We start from the raw sequence: 21483 nt of genomic DNA on the forward strand, positions 1-21483 counted from the left end.
AGCATAAGCCTGCCTTTGTTTGAACAGAAGCTGCAGAGCTGGCTGGAATGTTAAATATTTGTATTGAATATTAAATAAATATTTTTTGCCCTATGTTCAATCCAATAAAAAGTAGTACTTAAAATTAGCCAGTCATGTAGAAAAATGATCCATTAATCGAACAGAACAATGTGTTTAGGGCTAAGGGTCCTAGCTAGCTGTAAATATTAAACCGAATATAAAAATCTAGGCATATGGTTACCGATCATGGATAGAGAACGATTAACCCATTGTAGACCAGTGGGTATTAAAATACACTCCACGAAAATTTGGAATCGTGCAGAGGTTTAGGGCAGTTCAGGCGGAAGATATCGTGGGGGTTTGTAAGTAAAGAGTAAAGATAGGATGGATCTATGTGGAGAATTTACAAACAGTACTATTTTCGGCGGTTTAAGTCAATTTGTTCATCTCATTAAATATTTGGGGGGTTACGTGGGTTAAATTAGTTTTTTTTATCAGAACACAACAACCAAAAATTGCTGTCTGCGTCGATGCACATGCACCAGCAGGCGCCGCCACAGCCAGAGGTGGAACAAAGGAAGGGACAATAATAGGCACAGGCACAACTCTCGCAGGATCGCCGCGCTGCATGAACTATTTAACGATTTTGCTGTGCAATCGAAAACCGACGATGCTCTCGCGCCGGAGCAAGGAGAAATCCCAGGCACACAAAGAGGGCGTGGTGGGCAAGTATGTGAAGAAGGACACGCCGCCGGTGATACCGGTGATCAATGTGTGGACCAGCGATCAGCGGTCCAAGAAGAAGACGCTCCAGCGCTGCGCCAGCACCTCGCCCAGCTGTGAGTTCAAGCCGCGCAGCTCCAGCACCAGCCGCAACACGTACTCCTGCAACGATGCGCAGCCGGACTACTACCATGCGCGGCGCGCCCAGAGCCAGCTGCCGCTCAATCCGCACACGCACGCCAATCATCCGCCGCTGCCGCCGCTCCAGTACCGGGCCAGCAGCAACCAGCTGCAGCTCAGCCAAGGCAACAGCAGCAACTACGTGAACATCGAGCAGATCGAGCGCATGCGGCGCCAGCAGTCGTCGCCGTTGCTCCAGACCCCGACCAGCGGCTTCCAGCGCAGCTACTCCACCACCCCGAAGCACTCGCATCCGCACATGGCGGCCGCTAGCTTTGACGCCGATCAGGGCCTGCTGAGTGCCTCCTATGCCAATATGTTGCAGCTACCGCGCCGTCCCCACTCTCCTGCCCACTACGCCCTCCAGCAGCAGCAGCAGCAACAACAGCAGTCACAGCTACAGCTTCATCAGCAACATGCCTCAACGCCTTTCGGATCCACGCTTCGATTCGATCCGGCTGCCATGTCCATCAGGGATCGCCAGCCCCGCTATCAACCGACAAGGTAATCCCAGCCCTGCCCCGCACTTTAAAAAAATCATTCTTACTTCTGGCTTTTCCTGTGCACAGATCTCCACTGCAACAGCAGCAGCAGCTCCAGCATCAGCAGCTGGCTGCACACTTGGCCGGGAGCTACTCGAGCGACTCGTATCCGATATATGAGAACCCGTACCGCGTATCCTCAATGCGTGTGACCCAGTCGCAGCGATCGGAGTCCCCCATCTACAGCAATACGACAGCTTCGTCGGCCACCCTGGCGGTGGTGCCACCACATCACCATCTGACTGTGCCCTCGAGCGGTGGATCGCTAAGTGGCAGTGGTCGCGGCGGCAGCTCTGGCAGCATTCGGGGAGCCTCTACCTCAGTGCAATCTCTGTACGCCCCACCGCCCACGCCGCCGGCAGCTGGTGTGGCACCCACTGGGGGTGCTGCGGCGGGAAGTGTGAACGGATCCTTGCAGAAGGTGCCGTCACAGCAGTCGCTGACGGAGCCCGAAGAGCTGCCCTTGCCGCCGGGCTGGGCCACGCAGTACACGCTGCACGGTCGAAAGTACTATATCGATCACAATGCCCACACAACGCACTGGAATCATCCGCTGGAGCGTGAGGGTCTGCCCGTGGGCTGGCGTCGCGTGGTGTCCAAGCTGCATGGCACTTACTACGAGAACCAGTACACGGGCCAGTGCCAGCGGCAGCATCCCTGCCTCACATCCTACTACGTATACACCACATCGGCTGAGCCGCCCAAGGCGATCATGCCAGAGGCATCGATGTACGCACCACCTGCCCACACACACAACGCCCTGGTGCCGGCCAATCCGTATCTGCTCGAGGAGATACCCAAGTGGCTGGCCGTCTACTCGGAGGCGGACTCCTCCAAGGACCATCTGCTGCAGTTCAACATGTTCAGCCTGCCCGAGCTGGAGGGCTTCGACAGCATGCTGGTGCGCCTTTTTAAGCAAGAGCTGGGCACCATTGTGGGCTACTATGAGCGTTATCGGTGAGTGGCCCGATTCGACGTCGCCGTCGCTGTTTCTCCACCATTTTAAAACTCTCTTTCATTTCGTTTTCAGTCGCGCTTTAATACTCGAGAAGAATCGACGCGCCGGCCAGAACCAGAGCCAGTAGTCAGAGTCCCCCCAGCCCAAAGACAACTGACGCAACACACGCAGACCGGATTCTCGCCACTCCGCTAGAGACCTAGTTATCCTACACGATCGACCCTATTAACTTATTTAATCCCCCTTTAAAGCGACCTATGAAATCAGTGCCTTCAACAAGACTTTTACGATGTGAATCGGAGGAGAGATAGAGAGATCCAGCTCCAGAACCAGATGAAGATTCACATCCAGAGAACCTCTAGTTTTAACGTAGAAATGTTTTACGTTCGATTATACCCATTGTGTACTGTGAATTGAGCTTTGCTTTGATTTGTACTCGTACTCGTGTACTGTACTGTATATTGTGCAAATTAAACAATATTTTTGTATGCTCAAATAACCAGAAGAATGTAATCAGAGCCAGAATGTCGCCAAAGGAATGCCATCAATGGGAGTTTCGGTGAGTATCTGATAACTGAACGAACCTGAGGGAACGGACTCGGATCGGATGTTGTGCCAAGTTTTTGCTTTGGCTTGCAAAACATTCCATTTTCCACAAGTGCCCTGCCAAGTTTGCAAAATTTATGCATTTAGCACAAAGATTTTGTTTATGTTTGGTTTTTTTTTTTGGCATAAAATCATTTATAGAAAGTGAATCTTTTTATCAGCAGTGGTCAGGTTTTTTGTGAATTTTGGAGCAGTCTAGAAACAACAAAACCCCTTATCTCCGAGCATCAATCGGGCATCATGTACACGCAATGCATGTTGTTTTTATACCACACATTTTCAGGTATTCTTTTTGCACTTTTCGCTCTTCAACGTGCAGTGTCATGCACACGAAATATTTGTTGTTTTTATAGTAAAAATTCTATGGCATTCTCTTTAGCACTAATCGCTTGTGTGTCTCAAGTCGATCATCAATGTGCCGCGTCATGTGGCAGCGATGGCAGCGGTTGTGAGAATATTTCGTTTATTTATGCTTTCTTGTTGTTGTTTTAATCAGACTTGATTAGTGAGTGCCGTAGACCGTTATCAACCAGCAACAGACGCCTATAACATTTTACTGCTGGTAGTACTGCAGTTTCCGCCAAACATCTCTCTCTCTCTCTCGCTTGCTGATAACAGAGGTTTTTTTTGGGTACATTTTGGTATTTATATCATTATCTTGTAAATCGTATTTTATGGTACACAAAAACATGTGCCTGTTGTTTAGAGTTTCCCTGTTTCCCTTTCCCTTTCTGTACCTTTCTACCAAAAAATGTATGATCTTGTGGCAGCTCCTGAATATTTATAGAAATTTTGAGTACCCTTTCGATTGATGGAGAGGTTCGTCAAGTGCAAAAAAAAAATATACAGAAAACGAGAAACGAGGTCTGGTGTTTTTCGGATACCCTTGCAGATCAATTGTTTTCCTAATTTGGTCAAAAACCCAAAGATAACTCTGGGTAAACTGGGTTTATAAATAGCATGGGGATGTATGTAAGGGATATGTGGGTTTATGAACATCAAACAATCATTTTTAATACCCTGCAAGGGTATGCAAAGGCCCCCGCAGCAGCGAAGCGGTTGGTTGTCGCCTCACTGTTCTGGCTGTTTCGCTCTCGCTCCAATTGTTGTTGTTGTTGTTGTTGTGGTTGCTGTTTGAGGCCTGGGCCTGGGGAGTCAGTCGCGCTGCCGCCGTCAACTGCGCAGCGACTGCATGGGCTCCATTTATACGTATTGGCCTGGCCGGGGACCCGCTCAGTCGCTTGACAGTCGCACATCGTTCGGTATCGCATCGGTTCGGCGTTCATTCGCATCATCATCATCATCCAGCGCCCAGCCTAATTGTCAGTTAAACACATTGTTTAACTTCTGTTTTAACGTCGGTAAGTGGCAAGTGTCCGGACGCTGATCACTGAGCAAACATATGTCTGTTCTGAGTGGTTCTGGGCGATCTTTGGGTTGCATTTTTTCGACTCGGATCTCGACCATTTGATTCCCCATAGTCCATATGACATGTGAGAGCGGGCTCCGCTCTGCTTTCCAAGACCAGACGACACCAGTGAAAGTTCTAATCCGGCTGTAAAAGAGACTTATAAACATTCGCTAAACATTCGCGCTTCTCTCCCCCTCATGTGTTGAATTATTTATTACTTATGGCTTTTGTTTATTGATATTTACACAATTGGTCTCTTTCTGGTGTTGGACTGTGGTGTGGAGTGTGGAGTAATCTTCTTATCAGTGTAATAACTCTAGTGCTGACTTTCTGTGCGAATAGATTACGTTTAAATTCAAGATGTGGCAGCTACAAATCAAAGATCAGCTTCCTGGGAAATGCAATTATAAGTATTTCAACAGAATGAGAAATTCTCAGAAGATGTCAAGAATCATAATCATGCGCATAATATGTGTCTAGTCAAGACTCTTCTCTCTCTCCTCTATTCTCACCCGACTGTGTCATTGCATTGCTCAAGCCTTGGACTATCTGTATGGGTTTTAGGACTGGCGTAATTTTAGTGGTTGGCAATAATTCGAATAAACCTATTGACACTATCGGCAACAGCATTCATTGAGATAAGCCCATTCTGAGGCGGCCCGACTTATAAACGCCTTGTCATGGGACGCACTATAAACACCGCACCCCCCACCATATACTTAGTACTTGGTCTGGACTCATTTGTGTGATTTATGGCCGTGTATTTCCTCCTCCTCGATCGAGTGCCGTGCAAAAAAAGTTTGCTCTAATTGCCAAGCTGTAACATTGAAAGCGGGATGGGGCTGGGGGTATGGCAATGTTGAAGGTTGCCTGCCCCGCAAACTGTTTTTATCTCGTATGAAATTGTTAACACGAAAGTTGTATTAAGAGAGAGACAAAGAGAGAGACACGCACCGCACCAGAGTACAGAAAGAGATGCAATAGATCAGATAGAAATAGAGAGTTAATGGAAACAAAATGTGCTACCATTTTATTAAACATCAAATTATTATGATATTTCTCGATCACTGAAATTGTAATCAGCAATAAATCATGGAAATTTGCATTTCAAATTGAATGCAGAACGGTTTCTCACCCTTTGAATGCACGGGTGATTCCCCCCCACTGATTGCAGCAAATTAAATTTAATTCAATTAAATCAATCCATTCCTCCTTTTAGTGCGTCACCGATGAAAATGCCAACAAGTGTGAGAACTCATTGGAATAATCAGTTGATCTAAGATTTCGAGAGTACTTCAACTTCAGAAGAACCAGAATTAGAATGAATACCTTTTTACTGGCCCTGCTCTTCTGGGCAACAGGTAATTAATTGTAATGGCAACAAGAACTTTAAACAAGAATTCGTGTTCTACCGGCAGTTGCCCTGGGAAATGGACAAACCAGTCGGGGCCTAACAGTCGACTCCCATGACATCACCGTTCTGTTGAACACCAACGAGAGCTTCATCGTCTTTGCCAAGTGGGTTTTTATTGAAACTGAATCGTTTCTTATCAAATTTAACTCAAACTCTCCATTCAGGGAAGATCTAACAGAGCCTGTGAGTGTGAGGCTACTAAAAGAGCATGACGATCATTTGAGCTTGGATCCTGAGTCATTCACATATCCAGCGGGAGCTACGGGCAACCAGACGGTGGTGATAACAGGCCTAAGGGCTGGCTATGTGGCTGTCACAGCCGTCGACGGTTCCAATGAACTGTAAGTAACATGCATTCTGTTATATATTAAATACTCTATATTTGTTTCCTTCAGCATCGAAGATGTCTATCTGCGTGTCACCGTGGCCGTGTCGAAGGGCCTCATCTACACCTCGATTGTGTTCGGTTGGGTGTACTTTGTGGCCTGGTCGGTTTCTTTCTATCCCCAAATTTGGATCAACTTCCGTCGCAAGTCTGTGGAGGGCCTGAACTTTGACTTTGTCATCCTTAACATTGTGGGCTTCACATTGTACAGCATGTTCAATTGCGGCCTGTACTTCTTTGACACCATGCAGGACGAATATGAAAGCCGACATCCGCGTGGCCTCAATCCGGTCATGTTGAACGATGTCGTCTTCTCGCTGCATGCCATGTTTGCCACCATCATAACGATTGTTCAATGCTGCATCTATGAGGTAACAATGCGGTGGAGATCTATAAGTATTCCACTTATTCTACATTTTAAATTTATAGCGTGCCGGTCAAAGGGTCTCGTGGACAGCCTATTCCTTATTGAGTGTCTTTGGTGTGGTCGTGGTCGTATCGGCCTCTCTGGCCGCAGCCTCTGTCATCCACTGGCTGGACTTTCTGTACTACTGCAGTTATGTGAAGCTGGCCATTACCATCATTAAATATGTACCGCAGGCTCTGATGAACTACCGCAGGAAGAGCACAGCGGGCTGGTAAGTGAATGATTTAATGAGGATTCCCTGGTTCATATTCAATAATGATCGCATCTTGTAGGAGCATTGGAAATATCCTACTGGACTTCACGGGCGGCACGCTGAGTATGCTCCAAATGATTCTGAATGGCTTTAACTACGGTAAGGGTTGCAGATGATGATCATTTTCTCACTTTAAAGCATTGTATTTCCAGACGATTGGGCCTCCATATTTGGGGATCCTACCAAGTTTGGCCTAGGCCTCTTCTCGGTCCTCTTCGATGTGTTCTTCATGCTGCAGCACTATGTGTTCTATAGGTAAATGGAGTGGGAGTAATGGTTCACAAAACATACATACATATATTTGTTAATTCTGCGATGTACTATACCCATCCTAATCGATTGTACACTGATCATTATTGTGCTGTTTGTTCCCTTACTTTACAGGCACTCGAGAGAGTCCTCAAACTCTGACCTCACCACCGTAACAGAAGCCCCAAATCAAACACCAATCGAGCCTAGACACGAGACTTCCGAGAAATATTAGTAGAGCTTTAATCTGTCTGTGTGCTGTAGTAGTACTAGTAGTAGTTGTAGTAGATTTGTGTGCCTATTTATATTATTTAATTTGTATATTTTCGAATTTGTAAATACATATGTATATGCTTTAGCTCCTCATATACTCATACAACAATTGTAAATACTTTTTACTATTGGGATCCAAATATATTTGTATTCTAATAGCTCGTAATGATTGTATTTATAGAACAAATCGCTCGTACGGGAGAGTGACAAGACGTGTGTCGGTATATGCACTAAGACCAGTGGGTTTTATAATGCGTAAACTGTGCCAATGTCCAAAAAGATTCCAGTATTAAACAAAAATTCAAATTTAACGTTTTTTTTTGACTGCATAGCTCAATGGGGATCACTTCAAATGTAAATTGAATGTAATGTAAGAACATCGACTTTGAAAAAACATCGATATCTGCAATGTATATCCAAACATCGATGACATCGATAACATGCAGCTCTAGTTTGGTTTATAACTTACAAAATGTCGCAGAAACGATCATCGGTCACCATGTCTCTGGAAAAGTAAGATAAACGTATTTGTGCAATGCCCTCGTATATAGTTGAATGTTTTGCCAGAAATGCTTGCGGTGTTGCCCGCACAAGCAGCCAAACGCTTATAAAGTTTGTGCAAGACAACGATGGCTTATCCACAAACGGATCCCAATTGATAAGCTCCAGCACCGTTTCTCAAGCGACTTACGCCTGGACCCCTGTATTGGAAGTGGCAGCCGTTGCACAGCAGTATGAGGAATCTGTGATCACTGGCGGGGGACAAAATATGAACAACAACGTAGTATTTTATAACCAAAGCGGACATATGGTTAACACAATGGCTGATGTTTATGCATCAAGCAACATAAACTACGGCGGCTTGGCGCACGTGCCACAGACCATTCAAACTTATAGTGTCGCAGCAGCCAACGATATACAGGACGAATATTTTCACAATGGCGGATATAATATCAATAATAGTGGTGTACACTATAACCAAAATGGACAACACGCTAGCCGCAATAGCGATGTTTTCGGATCAGGAATCATAAGCTCGGGCGGTGTGCCGCACGTGCCCGTCCTTCCGGTCGCATATTTTCGCAATGGCGGACAACAAGTTAACAATGGCGGAAACTTGGCCGCAAATTGTGTCAACCAAAATAATAATGTGATGCAGCAGAACGCCTGCTGTTCGACTATTCCTGCTACTGTGGAAGGAGCAGGAGCACCCAATGCCGTATCGGTGACTGGCAAGTCCTTAATATACGTTGGACAAAATCGTGCCCCAATGGCTGTTTATAAGCGGTGAGCATTTTTCACACACACACAAACACATATTTAGTTTAGTTTAAAAAAACGCTCACATTTCGATGAACCGATAACGGTACTTATCGACTGTGAGCGCGTTCCGCAGGCATAATTTTCATACCCTAGAGAAAATGATATAAAAAAGAAATGTTTGTCATCCCAGGCTCTAATTAATGCAGAAACTAGTCAGTCTCTGTTTTAAAGCCATCGCAACGATATTTTGAAAAATGTTGCTCCAAAATTGAGCAATAGGAACAATTTTTCTCTTACGTTTTATTTTTTTACCTATTTTGCTAAAAACTTTTTTTATGCAAAATCCAATAAAAGCAAGTATTTCAAACAAGCCAGTCAAGTAGAAAATAGGTTCATTAATATGATAAAATCGTGTGGGCAGGTCTGAGAGTTCTATATATCTAGTAATATTCGACGGAATATCATAATCGAGGAATATGTATAAAAGAACTTGAATTCGTCAGTATATTTACGGTATATTTTGAAAAGGAGATGGTATATTTTGGTATATTTTTGAGGGTCACACTGTCCGCGACCACACTGTTTATGTTTAGTTTATTGCGATTTTAAAAATAATCAACAATTTGCAAGCTGACTTCTGGTAAAAGGAGTGCCAGGAAGGCACATATCACAGCCAATGTCTTGGCACAAAGTAAGGTATTCAATGATAATGCTAATTCAATTCCTTTCTTCAAATTGAGGCGGCCAATATTAATTTATTAACCATTTCCACAGCGAGGATGCGGTGAACGGCTTACATGCTGCCAACGCTGATAGCGTGGGTTCAACTGCTTCGACTGTGGAGGATGGGGCCATTAATGAAGAGTCCGACGAGCCCACCGACTTGTGAGTATATCGGCCACAGGTGGTTTGTGCGGTCCCCTAATATTTTATGTATGTATGTATGTAACCTACTGCTTTCATAGAACCACCGAACCGATGGCCTTCCTTCAGGGACTAAACGTAAGTGGATATGCAAAACATTTCAGATTTATGGTGCACTAACGAACATTCTTTTATTTGTGATTTGTGCAGTCGGGAAATCTGATGCAGTTTAGCCAGGTGAGTGCTGCTAGTACATTTTGAAGCGATGCGACAAATCGGCCTGGATGAGTATCAGCAAAAAGCTAGAGACGGCGGAAAACACATTAATGATCAGCTGCATGTCCAGCTCGTACAGACCCATTGGCTTTATCTTGAACTTGGTGAGGGTCACTAGGAGGGTGAAACTATGGACAGCCTGGCGATACCGGCAGTCGGCATGCTGCAGGTTCATCTCCTGCAGTATTATAGCGGTTCTCCTGGTGGCCACGAGTAGGTTGTTGCACAAGTGTGCCAGCATTGTGATCTCGGTGAGCGATATGAACAGAAAGACTAGATTTATGAGCGCTCCCAGGCCGTCGTACGGCTTGCTGCCAAGAAATGTGTCCGCTAGGGCATAGTACAGACTGTAAAATCCCACTGTGATGCCCAGCAGATTGCAGATCAACGACAGGATAATCGAAAGAGACATGAGGGACAAGTACTTGTCGCTATTCACATAAATCACTATATAACGGTCCGCCAGTCGGTCCAGCTCATCCGCCAATGAGCAGAACCTCTGCATGCGATAGAACGAAGTGTTCAGCTTCAGCTGATCCTCCCTCTGCATGATATTCACCTGCTGGCGATGCGACTCCAGTCTCACATTGATCGCTTTCAGGATCTCCTTCACCACAATCATGGCTCCAAAGTAGCAGTTGTTGAGCAGGTTTGAAATGATCAGCGGGAACAGACGGTACACGGTCCAAATCAAACTCAAATCCGGCTCCAGGCGCCGCTGCTGCAGTATGAAGGTTGTCTCCAGTATCAGAGGAAAACCGACTGACTTAACCAGAGCCATGGCAATCGATCGAAGGAGGGATGCGTTGTCCAAATGGAACATCTTGAGGGTCTGAAATAATGGCACTTGGCTCATTGTCTTCGCCACAGTGTCGTTCATGATCATTTGTGTGACATAGTTGATAATTGCCACTGTAATGTTCATGTAACCATAAAGGCTCACAGCATCCCGCAGGTTGATCTGTCCTTGAATGTAGTCCTGGTATATCTGATGCCCATAGATGCCAGCAAAGGCGATGGTCCACAGTATGGCATACGCCAGATATACTTTTGAGAGCTTGAAACTTTGCCGGCTACGGCTATCGTATCGATTGGCCAGGAGTCCAAAGACGGTCATGAGCAGAATCAGTGTAATTGTTAGTCCTTTCACCATACGCCTATGCGTAACATCAATCGAAGATGTCATTCTGTTCAAACCTCTAAAGACAGACTAGTCTGGTGTCTGCTATACAACGAACAACAGCCTAATGGCTGCTTAATTGTTTTTTCCACTATCGCACTGATGCCATCTTCAGGACTCCTCTGTCCGACACTATCTGGAAGCATCGCGAAGCACTTGCTTAATGTTCGGTGGTTGGAAATCAACTGAACTGGCTCCGTTCAGGAGCGAAATGGCGACATTCCCCGTGTGACTCAGTTGCAGACACGATTGTGCTTGCAGCAATTTCATAAGACCGGCATGACGTCACAGTCAGAAACGATTCAGAAAAGAAAATACTGCATATGTATGGTCAGTGCCGTGCGAAAAAAGTTGCATACACTTGTGAAAGACTAGAAAAAAATCAGTTCACGAGCTGTCCTTCGTCGAGTCGATACCTGATGTGCAAGCAGCAACATGAAGCTCTATCAGCTTTACAAACGCCAAGTGTGATCCGCCCAACTGTTTTTTGGTTTGTTCCCCTACTAAATGCCTGTTCTTTCTAGCAATCCGTGCTGCGCGATATGATGCTGCAGGATCTACAATGCCAAAGCAATAGTTTGCCCAAACTGGAATGCCACAATATTGGTGGCTACAATTTCAGCATTGATTTGAAGGAGCCTCCCAAGTCGCACTGGGTGTACTCGGATCTATTGAACAAGCTCTACATACGCATGGAGAAGACATTCAATGTAGACGTGCAGTTCAAGGCAATAATGCCCATACAGCCGCTAAATCTGCGAGTCTTTCTTTGCTTTAATAAAGACGTCAGCGGTGCTGTGCTGCGCTGTCAGAATCACTTGAGCACAGAGCCAGGTGAGAGCTCAGCTCTCTCAGGAGCATCCAGTCTTCTAATAATCTACTTTTCATTGCAGTTACCCATCACAATTTCAAGATGCGCGAGAGTTTGCTGCGTTGCGAGAATCCACGCACCACGTACTGTGGATCGGCTCAGGGTAAGGGCATTTCTGAAAGGTATTCGGTGCTGGTGCCGTTGAATTTGAGCCGTTCTGGGAGTGGCAACGGCGGCTTCATACGCCAGACGCTCGCCTTTAAGTTTGTCTGCCAGAACTCGTGCCTGGGCAGGAAGGAAACAAGCTTGATCTTTTGTCTGGAGAACTCGAGGTGTGTAAGCTGTCAATTGCAATAGTCCCAACGTTTATACTCCTTTTTTTTTGCAGCGGCGATATTTTGGCACAGAATTTTATAGGAGTCAAAATCTGCACGTGCCCTAAAAGGGATTGCACTCAAGATGTACGCCATTTTCGAGGGGCAAATGAGAAGAAACGCAAATCGTTGGCCACATTAGATAATGAGGATGATAACGACGTGATGCCTGCGAAAATACGTCGCCGTACCGTGTCGTACAAGCAAGAAACCGAGAGCAATGACGGCCACGATGCGGACTACCTGCCCAACGATTGGGAGGTATCGCGCACCTTAGACGGTCAATATCGCCTTGCCATAACGTGCCCCAAAAAGGAATGGCTGCTGCAAAACATCGAGGGCATGATCAAGGAGTCGGCTGCTGAAGTGCTGCGCAGTCCGACCAAACCCAATCTGCGTCATTATGCCAACAATTTGTTGAACCTGAAAAGTAAGATTCGCTCGGACATCCTCCCATGGTATTTTGTTTCATATTTTTATCTAATTACAGAACGTGCCTTTGATGTGCTATGACTTGGAGCCTAGCTAATGAAAGTCTGACAATGGTCCAAGCGGATAACCTACTGAGTATTTAATTATTATTAAAACCCACATGTTAGGAAGATGTGGATCTGCTTAAAGTTCAGGGAAAGAGTACAAGTGTTACAGAAGAAAATATAGTTTATAGTTTTATACAGGCAAAATGTACAAACTGTTGGGCAACCCAAAAACCAATTAATGTGAATTAAAAATGATGTGAGTTTATTTAATGTCAGAAATTTCTTATAAAACCTAGTCTTACATGAGATCTTAGTACTAGCTGCCAGGGCCATCGATTGTAGAGTTAGTTATGAAGATCAGACATGTTTTGTTGTATTTAGATAGTGGCAGGACTTATGTTAGGAAAGTGGACACAGTTTCGTGGGTTTCTTAAGTTATAAGCGAGTGTTAATCGTTCTGGAAATCCGAATTTACATCACATCAGTGCGCTTCGTACTGTACAGTACATCATCGTCGCGCATGCTATGGCCAGGGCTCTGGGACATGTGTGGCTTGTGTGTGCGGTCATTGCTCTGCAGAGTTCTATCCCAGCCCAGGCCTCAGCTAGGCTGCAAATTGTTCTGCTGCATTTATGCACATTTTATTTATACGCATATACTCGTATCTGTGCATCTTTGGTTTTAGTTCTATGCTTATATAAAAAAGACACGTTAAATAGCGCATGCGTTGCATTTTGCCCACGCCACGCCAAAGTTGCACATGTGCGCGAGGATGCAAAAAAACAACAGATGTTGACACTATGCCGCAGCTGCAGGCGACTTTAGCTTTTGCCACATGCGGCAACGGGAACGGGAACGGCAACTGAATGTTTACGCCACAGCCAGGCCACCAAATGCTGGTGCTGCTGCTGCCGCCACTGTTCATTGACCTAGGGCAGGGCACATGATACTATGTTCGAATGGTAACGGGCTCCTTATCCATGACCATAAGGCGGGCATAGCGGATGTATCGGCTTCCATTTGGGGGCCTTTCCTTTTTCACTTACAATAAACCTCGGCGGGCACCTTACCAGTTTGGCTTCATGAAAATGGGTCGAATCGTAAAACCGCTCAAAGTCTCTCTCGCTTCTCGTTGGGCGACAGAGAGAGAGACACTCTCCTCTTGAAGCTGTTTTTCTTTGGCGATGCACTCACCTTAGTTAACCAATTAAATATTTGAGTTTGGTTTCGATTGGCTGGCTGGCGGCAAAATGTTGACAGTTGGAAAGTTTGGATACAGTGGGTTAGAACAGGGTGATTTTAGGTCAATTTTCAAAGTCTTGATGGGGTGTTTACAGAAAAAAGCTTGTTGTCTGAAGGAAAATAGATTGAAGGAGTACTTTATAGATCTGGGGGCACATTAGGAAATTATTTGTAAGCCTTTTGCATATGGAAGATCTAGGTAATATTGAAGAAGAATTCATTCACCCAGAGATAAGAGCCCTGACCTATTGTGTTTCCTTTTAATATACCAGTTTTCTCTTAATGTTTTAAGTTTTTTCTCTGTAGATAAGCAAGATAAGCAACAGATATGTACATATCTACTTTTAACTAAATGGAATTAAGATTTCTATGAAACTTTGGTGACTCAGTGGATGATTCAAAACAAATCTAAGACACCACGTCTTATCAAAATCCTATTTTGACTTCCTGGCTTACAGTGGGTATGTGTATATTTTTTATTCTTCATATAATCTTGTTTATCGTCACCTGTTGCTTATCCGCAATCCCAGATAAAGGGCCAGATAAACCAAAAGAGAGGTCTTCTATCATAGGCTGTCATCCCCACTGTGGGAATGTGGAATGACGACGAAAACAAAACAGAAAGTCAGGTGAAACCCAGACTGCAACTCCACTCCACTCCACGCTAAATGCTCGATTACACTCAAACGAAATGCTCTCGGTAGCTGCCCACTCGAATGTGCAGTCGTAGTAGATCGAAAACCAGATATCAAGCAAACGACGCTGCTCTCGAGCCAAAAGCGATCTTCACTCGTGGGAGAAAGAGTCGAAAGCTTGACAACGGGCCAGCGTCGAGCGTCGAACGGCGGTACATGGCGTACATTTGGCGCTCGCATTCGGTTGTTGGCTTTGGCGTTGGCGTTGTCGCTTTCGTTGTCGTGTTGGTGCTCAGTGTGTTCTCCCTGTTGGAGCTGTGTGGAGTGACAAGAAAATAAAAATATAGCCAAGCAAAATAGAGATCCCCCACAAGCTGTGCCATATTTGTTTTGACCGCGAAAATATCCGAGTGCGGGCTGTCTCCAGCTGGTTTCTTGTCTGTAAAAAGGTGTAATTGAATAATTAATAATGGTGGAAACGGCTACCACTACGACTGTGACGCGGACAACCATCACGGCACCGGCTGGACCCGCCGCTACGGTGCCCTCATCTTCGGCCACGCCCACGGCTCCTACGGCTACCCAGGCAGCCTCACAGGCGCGCCGCAACGATGAGACCACCCGGGCCCTCTTCAATCTGAAAGTCATCATCTTCCTGCTGCTGCTGCCTCTGATCCTGCTCGCCGTGGGACTGAAGCATCTCCTGGACTATCTGTTCGCTCTGGGCCTCAAGGAGAAGGATGTGAGCGGCAAGGTGGCGCTGGTAAGATCTATTTTGAGTGCGGCTGCAGCTAAGTTATGGACACAATAAACGGCTGGCAAATGGCCCATTAATAATACTCTTCGCTGGTCGGATATCACTCTGTCAGATATCAATCGTATGTCGTATGCATAGATATGACCCCCCGCCAGCCAGCCAGCCAGCCATAGATGAAACGTCACGCACTTTCCTTTTTCAGTGGCTGTTTGCACCCACCTTGCAGCACTTTCCCCCCTTTTCGATGGGCCTCCGAGTTATTTGAGATGGGTGCGGCACGATCGGTTGGCTGGAGCTCTCGGCTCTTGGCTCCATGTTATTTGAGTCAATGTTTACGCGTCTTTGGTGCCAGCCGTGTCGGTTGGCCAATTGTTTATGTTTGTAGATTGTTTATTTCTTATAAAAGGTTCTGTATGGTCAGCGCTTCTGACATCACATTTCCTGTGTAAGCCCATGTAATTCTAAGAATATCTCTAATTGAATTTCGAAACACTTTGTGGCATCATATCTCGGTCTATTAATCACACATTACAGATGGGCTGGCGGCTGGTTTCGAATCATAATGAAAAGTCAATTGCGGGGTCGCCCTCGCGCAAGGTCAAGTGTGCGGGTAACCGAACACTGGGTACATATGTTGGAGAACCTGATCGAATTTATAAGTAAATTTAGTGGACATTAGCATTCCATTCTTGTCTGCCAGCTTTTGTGGCGTGTGTGGGCGTGTGCTGGCTGGCCATAAACGTAGAGTATTTATGAATCATTGCAGCTTGGCTTTTGCTTTAGACTCAGACTTTCGATCGTTCTCTCAGATACAGATATGGTCACAGCGGCGTGCCCACGGGGGGCTGGCGGTACAAGCATCTTAACAGTGAGAAACAGCCCAATTAGAAGATTGTCATTCAAAGATAAGTTTTGATGGACCTCATTGTTTTTTTGAGAGGGCTTTTAGAGCTTAGAGACCCCCTCTGTGCACGCCTCTGTGAAACCGCAAACTGGTTTGTGTCGCTATTTATACCAAGACCAAAAAGAAAGAGTGGAAAAAATGCAAACCTCAGGAACTTCACTTTTGTTTTCAGTTCAACAAACAATTGATGACGTTTACCCGATCGCATGTAAACAACCACCGAGCCCCAGCGAGAGATACTCGCTCGACCGAGCGGCGTATCTCTCAGATGCGTGCTGAGATAAAACCCATACAGATAGATACAGTGTAGCTACGAGTGCTACTTCTATTGTTGCTGTAGTTAATTTGCATATGATATTGAAATTCTTTAGGAATAGTATAACCACAATACAATTGCGCATCGGAGCTGCGTTGCCAGGTGCTGCCTATTTTTGTTTTTCGATGATTTTTACATACCCTGTAGTCGTAGGGGAGAAGTATACTGTCGGCATGTTTCGGAATATTTCTTTATACATATACGGAACACCTGTATCTTCAAGATTTAAAGTGCTTTGGGGATCTTATCTCCCAATCCAACAAAAATCTGATAATCGTTACAGCCAGCTCCACGGGTATTAGTTATCAACGAGTATCTAGATACACCTTACTGTGGGAAATAATATTCGGTTTTAAATGTAAAAAAATCAAAATGAGTTAACTTTGTTTTAAATATAAATAAAATCTAAGTCGCTTCTTTTTTCTCTCCGTGTACCGCCCAACTTTTTGTTCTATTCGTTGTAATATACTCCCAAGCTCCTATCGGGTAACTCTTAGTCCGTATTCTCCAATATATTGTTTTAGTTTGTCTGTGTGCTTTTTTTCCTATATGTTCTCGAACGTGCCAAAACTTTGAGTTGTGGCACGGCGCATTGCATTGGGCGTTGGGTCGCACCCCCAACCGAGCCACTGAGGTCACAGTTCGCTTTAATTACGGTCAAAAGTCACTCAATTGTGTGCCCGAGAAGAGGTTCGGCTCCGGCTTCGGCTTGGGCGCATGGAGCGTATGAGTAATGCTGTTCATAGTACTCGTAAGTGGCTCCCATAATTGGCATTAAACGGGGGCTTTTTGTTCAATGCGAAGCCACATTAGCTCAAGTTGATTGTTTGCAAATTAAGCTAATTAATCTGTACGGTATACGAGCACTCGTATAATTAGAGTAAAATGCGTTTTAATCTGCCAGGTGACTGGTGGGGGCAGCGGCCTGGGTCGCGAGATCTGCATGGAGCTGGCCCGCCGCGGCTGCAAGGTGGCCGTCGTCGATGTCAACTCCAAGGGCTGCTACGAGACAGTCGAGCTGCTCAGCAAGATTCCCCGATGCGTGGCCAAGGCCTACAAGGTGGGTTATCATTGACTTAAAGCTGGCTTTCCCGATAGAATACTGATAGCACATTGCCCTTACAGAATGATGTCTCCTCGCCGCGTGAACTGCAGCTGATGGCCGCCAAAGTGGAAAAGGAGCTGGGCCCCGTGGATATTCTGGTCAATAATGCCTCCCTGATGCCCATGACCTCGACACCCTCGCTGAAGAGCGACGAAATAGATACCATTCTGCAGCTGAACTTGGGCTCCTATATTATGGTGTGTATACTGTAGTTTATGGTCCTTTGTGGCTTATCTTCAACTGATGGAATGTATGCCTTGCAGACCACAAAGGAGTTTCTGCCCAAGATGATAACACGCAAGTCCGGCCACCTGGTGGCAGTGAATGCCTTGGCGGGTGAGTTCTCCTTTCATGTGAGATGCTATGACCTCCCCTAACCTTTATTCCCTATTGCTTTCTGCAGGTTTGGTTCCCTTGCCGGGCGCTGGCATCTATACGGCCACCAAATATGGTATTGAGGGTTTCATGGCGGCCCTGCGCGCCGAACTGCGTCTCTCCGACTGCGACTATGTCCGTACCACAGTGGCCAATGCCTATCTGATGCGCACCAGCGGAGATCTGCCGCTGCTCAGCGATGCCGGGTAAGAGCTTGTGCCTCCTTCCTCGCATTAAGCCCACGACTCCAACATACTTTCCTACACAGCATTGCGACCAGTTATCCAGGCCTGCCCACACCCTATGTGGCCGAGAAGATTGTGAAGGGCGTGCTGCTGAACGAGCGCATGGTATACGTGCCAAAAATCTTTGCACTCAGTGTGTGGCTGCTCAGGTGATAATTGAATTAGCCGGGCACCAAGTGCCAGCGCTTAACGATTTCACTATCATTTTCATTTTAATTTTCACTTTCATTGTGTAGACTGTTGCCCACCAAGTGGCAGGATTACATGCTGCTGCGCTTCTACCACTTCGATGTGCGCAGCTCCCACCTGTTCTACTGGAAGTGAGATTCCACTCCGGCATTTTCATGGAACAACTCTCATTGTTCACCATTTGCAGCTCTTAATTTAATGAATAGCTATTTATACTAACTTTAAACTAAAAGTAAATCTATTTTCAAACTGATGTGGCAAGGCCATGTTCTTTCTGCGCTGCTGATAAGGCCTCCAATCATTGTGCCGTGTTCGGCAATGGCTTTGATGGATATCGCTTCCGCAGTCTTAGTGCCTGGCTGTAGCACTTCTGCTGGGATCTCTGCACACAGGAGCGCTGCTCGTAGTTCCACGTGTAGTTCAGGGGACAGCGATGGATGATCTTGTAGCCGTTGGAGCAGTAGTAGAAGTAGGCGCAATTGCGCGGATGCGGTATGAAGCCGTAGACACCGGTGATGCAGCTGCTGATGGATCTGGCCGGTTGCCTTTGGACGCAGGACACCAGCTGGGCGGGCGTGCAGGTCTTGGCCAGGCCCGCTCCCTCGTAGCAGACCATATAAGGATAACAGGGCCCGGCATTCTGCAGTAAGCGGAGGGTTATGGCCAAAGGCTGTGGGGATTTCGTTGTCTTGACTATCAAGTCCGTCAAAGTCTCTTGATTCGCTGGCGACTCGGTGGTGCTGGCTACCAAATCCAATCCCTTTGCCTGGCATCGCTTCACCAGGGCTCGATCCACACACCGCTCCTTGATATCGTCGTAGTAGTGCTCGGCCAGGCACTCGGCCTCGAAGGAACCCGCTCCGGCGCAGTAAATGTACTTGGAGCAATTGCTGTGGCTGGCCACGTAGACACCCAGCTTGGGGGCACTGGCACACTCCTCATAGTCCAGGGCCAAAGTTCGATAGCCCACGAAGGTCACCAGAGCCATGTGGAACCAGGAGATACTGCTTTTCGTTGCCATTTTGTGCGACCGTTGTGGCTGGATGGTTTCTGAAGATTGGCTTCTGTTCGGGGGTATCTGAAGATAGTGGGGTCGGAATATTTTTGCATGTGACTTACTGATAGCAAATTATACAGCGGCAAAAAGTACTTGTAGCCTCGTATATTACGTGATAATTTGCTTAGATAATGCTGATGAGTTCTGGGAGTTACAGAGGGCCCTCGTTTACGGGTTCCATAGCATACTTTCCTGCAGAGCGGGAACACACAGATTTAATGACCAAACCGCAATACTTCACATTACTCTCCAGAGCGGCAGGCACACAGCTCAATAAAATTGAAAACGCACTCAATACACAATTAAGTGTCGCCACTTCCGCCCAGGGCCAAACAGTCAGGCCAGCCACACGCACACAGACCATCCTCATTCATTCACATCATCACATCCCCATCATCATCGGCATCATCATCATCATCATGTGGATGCAGCAGCCCATCCATCCATGGCCGTTGGCAGTTAAGCGATTTAATATTCGATGAGATATTCATAACTTGCAATTAGGTTTGGTGTCGCGCTCGATTTTCCACGGATGTCCTCGGATTTCTGTTCTCCCTTTCTCTGCCCTGCTCTGCTTTTTCCGCAAACGATTGCGCGCTGGCTGATTAATGAAGAATTACCAGGGCAAATGGCTGGGATCTGTGGGCATTATCCAATTCCCAACTACCCGACTGTCATTAACATAATATTCGATGCTGTCAACGGCCACGGCAGCGCCAATCGTGCGCAAATTAAAATATTATTAATTGTTAATTAAACGCAGTCGAATGCCAGTCGGGATGGCCGTGTTGTGGCATATTTTTCGATTCATCTTTAGCCAGATACGAGGTAACAGGTTATTCCGAAACACCCCAGAGACAGATGATGCCGCAACAGAAGCAACGCCAAGGGACCCCATATGGTGCAGCAGTGCATCATCTCAAGTGCATTAAGTGCACGTTGAAATTTTCAAATGCAAACTCCAGCTCGAACTCCAACTCCAACTCCAACTCCAAAGGAAAGGCAACATGTGCGCCAAGAACAACAAATACTCGTAGAGACAGACAGCTCGCACTGGATCTTTTATGAGGGAAAACGTTTCAGAAAGTAAATTCTAATTACAATTATGGAAGAGAAGACCCCCAGCACCTGCAGCCACCACTGACTCCTCGACTCCTCGACAATCCATGCGCATGCGCAGCGGCAGCGGCTTCCACTCTAACCCGATCCGATCCATAAAAATAGCTCACTAATTATTTGTATGCTAGGGTTACAATCCACATAAAAAACAAACAAACTGTCGAGCATTTTTATGGGATCTCTCTCTCTCTCTCTTCTGTCGCCCCTCTTTGGCTTTGTGCCCCCGCAAAGATTTTATTCGTTTTGTTTTTCAGAATTCGATGTTGATGAATTTTGTATTTTCAATAACAGTTCAATTTGCAGTGGAGTTGGTTGCGTTCTGCCTGCCTAGATGGTGGCATCTGGATCGCCGTATCCGCCATGCCATCGGGCCGCATTCGACCGATCCAGATCCTCCATGGACTGCATGTACTGTCGCAGCTGTGCAAGGACGCGGTCTGTGCGATTCTCCAGGTGATCCAGGGCTATGTTCAGAGCATCCAGGTTCATGATGACACTGTCCATAATGCGCTCTGTGTTTCGTCTGAGGACCACCAAAGCGTCGACGCTTGCATTCAGCTGGCGGCTCCTGTGCCGCTGTGTCTCCTCCGTCGGCTGCTGGTCCTCTTCGCTGCGGTCCATTGGGGCTGGGCTGGGCTGGGCTTTCAGGCAGGCTAACTCTCGAGTGTGCAAATTGGAACTGTTATTGCCTAGATGTAACTACAATATTGTTTTACTTAATACATAATTTTTATGTTATTTTTACAGGTGGTACGCTGAAGTGTAAAGCAAAATCACTTTCGTTTAAAAATATTGGAAAATATATACATGTATTTCCAAATGTTGATAATAGTTGGCTCTCAGTTCTGCTTACATATAAAAACTATGTAAA

At 46.1% G+C, this 21483-nt stretch overlaps 7 protein-coding genes across 11 annotated transcripts; 4 read left to right on the forward strand and 3 right to left on the reverse strand.

Moving 5' to 3' along the window:
• The first annotated feature begins 474 nt into the window (after positions 1 to 474).
• Positions 475 to 5740, forward strand: LOC108154192 (scaffold protein salvador). Its single transcript, XM_017284407.2, has 4 exons — positions 475 to 1407; positions 1473 to 2402; positions 2476 to 2962; positions 5640 to 5740. Exons 1-3 carry the CDS (start codon positions 629 to 631, stop codon positions 2528 to 2530), a joined length of 1764 nt encoding a protein of 587 aa, XP_017139896.1. The 5' UTR covers positions 475 to 628; the 3' UTR covers positions 2531 to 2962; positions 5640 to 5740.
• LOC108154195 (cystinosin homolog) lies at positions 5695 to 7530 on the forward strand. The gene is made up of 8 exons (XM_017284411.2): positions 5695 to 5781; positions 5839 to 5938; positions 5999 to 6175; positions 6230 to 6590; positions 6649 to 6857; positions 6919 to 6998; positions 7052 to 7154; positions 7284 to 7530. Exons 1-8 carry the CDS (start codon positions 5742 to 5744, stop codon positions 7381 to 7383), a joined length of 1170 nt encoding a protein of 389 aa, XP_017139900.1. The 5' UTR covers positions 5695 to 5741; the 3' UTR covers positions 7384 to 7530.
• A 331-nt stretch (positions 7531 to 7861) lies between these two features.
• LOC108154191 (cellular tumor antigen p53) lies at positions 7862 to 12933 on the forward strand. Of its 4 annotated transcripts, XM_017284403.2 has the most exons (9): positions 7862 to 7934; positions 7989 to 8708; positions 9459 to 9569; positions 9650 to 9686; positions 9759 to 9785; positions 11529 to 11838; positions 11898 to 12147; positions 12204 to 12619; positions 12680 to 12933. In XM_017284403.2, exons 1-9 carry the CDS (start codon positions 7894 to 7896, stop codon positions 12700 to 12702), a joined length of 1935 nt encoding a protein of 644 aa, XP_017139892.1. In that variant the 5' UTR covers positions 7862 to 7893; the 3' UTR covers positions 12703 to 12933. The 4 variants fall into 4 exon arrangements, with proteins under 4 accessions (XP_017139892.1, XP_017139894.1, XP_017139893.1 ...); XM_017284405.2 differs by lacking the exons at positions 7862 to 7934; positions 7989 to 8708 and adding an exon at positions 9239 to 9375; XM_017284404.2 differs by lacking the exons at positions 7862 to 7934; positions 7989 to 8708 and adding an exon at positions 9240 to 9380.
• Positions 9773 to 11242, reverse strand: LOC108154194 (putative gustatory receptor 94a). The gene has a single exon (XM_017284410.2). It carries the CDS (start codon positions 11008 to 11010, stop codon positions 9796 to 9798), a length of 1215 nt encoding a protein of 404 aa, XP_017139899.1. The 5' UTR covers positions 11011 to 11242; the 3' UTR covers positions 9773 to 9795.
• Positions 12934 to 14458: 1525 nt separating the features above from the next.
• LOC108154197 (short-chain dehydrogenase/reductase family 16C member 6) lies at positions 14459 to 18689 on the forward strand. 2 transcript variants are annotated; one of them, XM_033388367.1, is made up of 7 exons: positions 14459 to 15308; positions 17427 to 17582; positions 17648 to 17824; positions 17891 to 17963; positions 18031 to 18208; positions 18271 to 18396; positions 18484 to 18689. In XM_033388367.1, exons 1-7 carry the CDS (start codon positions 15015 to 15017, stop codon positions 18569 to 18571), a joined length of 1092 nt encoding a protein of 363 aa, XP_033244258.1. In that variant the 5' UTR covers positions 14459 to 15014; the 3' UTR covers positions 18572 to 18689. The 2 variants fall into 2 exon arrangements, with proteins under 2 accessions (XP_033244258.1, XP_033244259.1); XM_033388368.1 differs by lacking the exon at positions 14459 to 15308 and adding an exon at positions 17241 to 17273.
• Positions 18690 to 18717: 28 nt separating this feature from the next.
• Positions 18718 to 19503, reverse strand: LOC108154202. The gene has a single exon (XM_017284421.2). The coding sequence runs from the start codon at positions 19455 to 19457 to the stop codon at positions 18735 to 18737; it is 723 nt and encodes a 240-aa protein (XP_017139910.1). The 5' UTR covers positions 19458 to 19503; the 3' UTR covers positions 18718 to 18734.
• A 1284-nt stretch (positions 19504 to 20787) lies between these two features.
• LOC108154206 lies at positions 20788 to 21385 on the reverse strand. The gene has a single exon (XM_017284427.2). The coding sequence runs from the start codon at positions 21231 to 21233 to the stop codon at positions 20940 to 20942; it is 294 nt and encodes a 97-aa protein (XP_017139916.1). The 5' UTR covers positions 21234 to 21385; the 3' UTR covers positions 20788 to 20939.
• Between the last annotated feature and the right edge of the window lie 98 nt (positions 21386 to 21483).

This window comes from Drosophila miranda, chromosome 2 (genome assembly GCF_003369915.1).
Source record: "Drosophila miranda strain MSH22 chromosome 2, D.miranda_PacBio2.1, whole genome shotgun sequence".
In the NCBI taxonomy this organism is placed as follows: Eukaryota; Metazoa; Arthropoda; class Insecta; order Diptera; family Drosophilidae; genus Drosophila; species Drosophila miranda.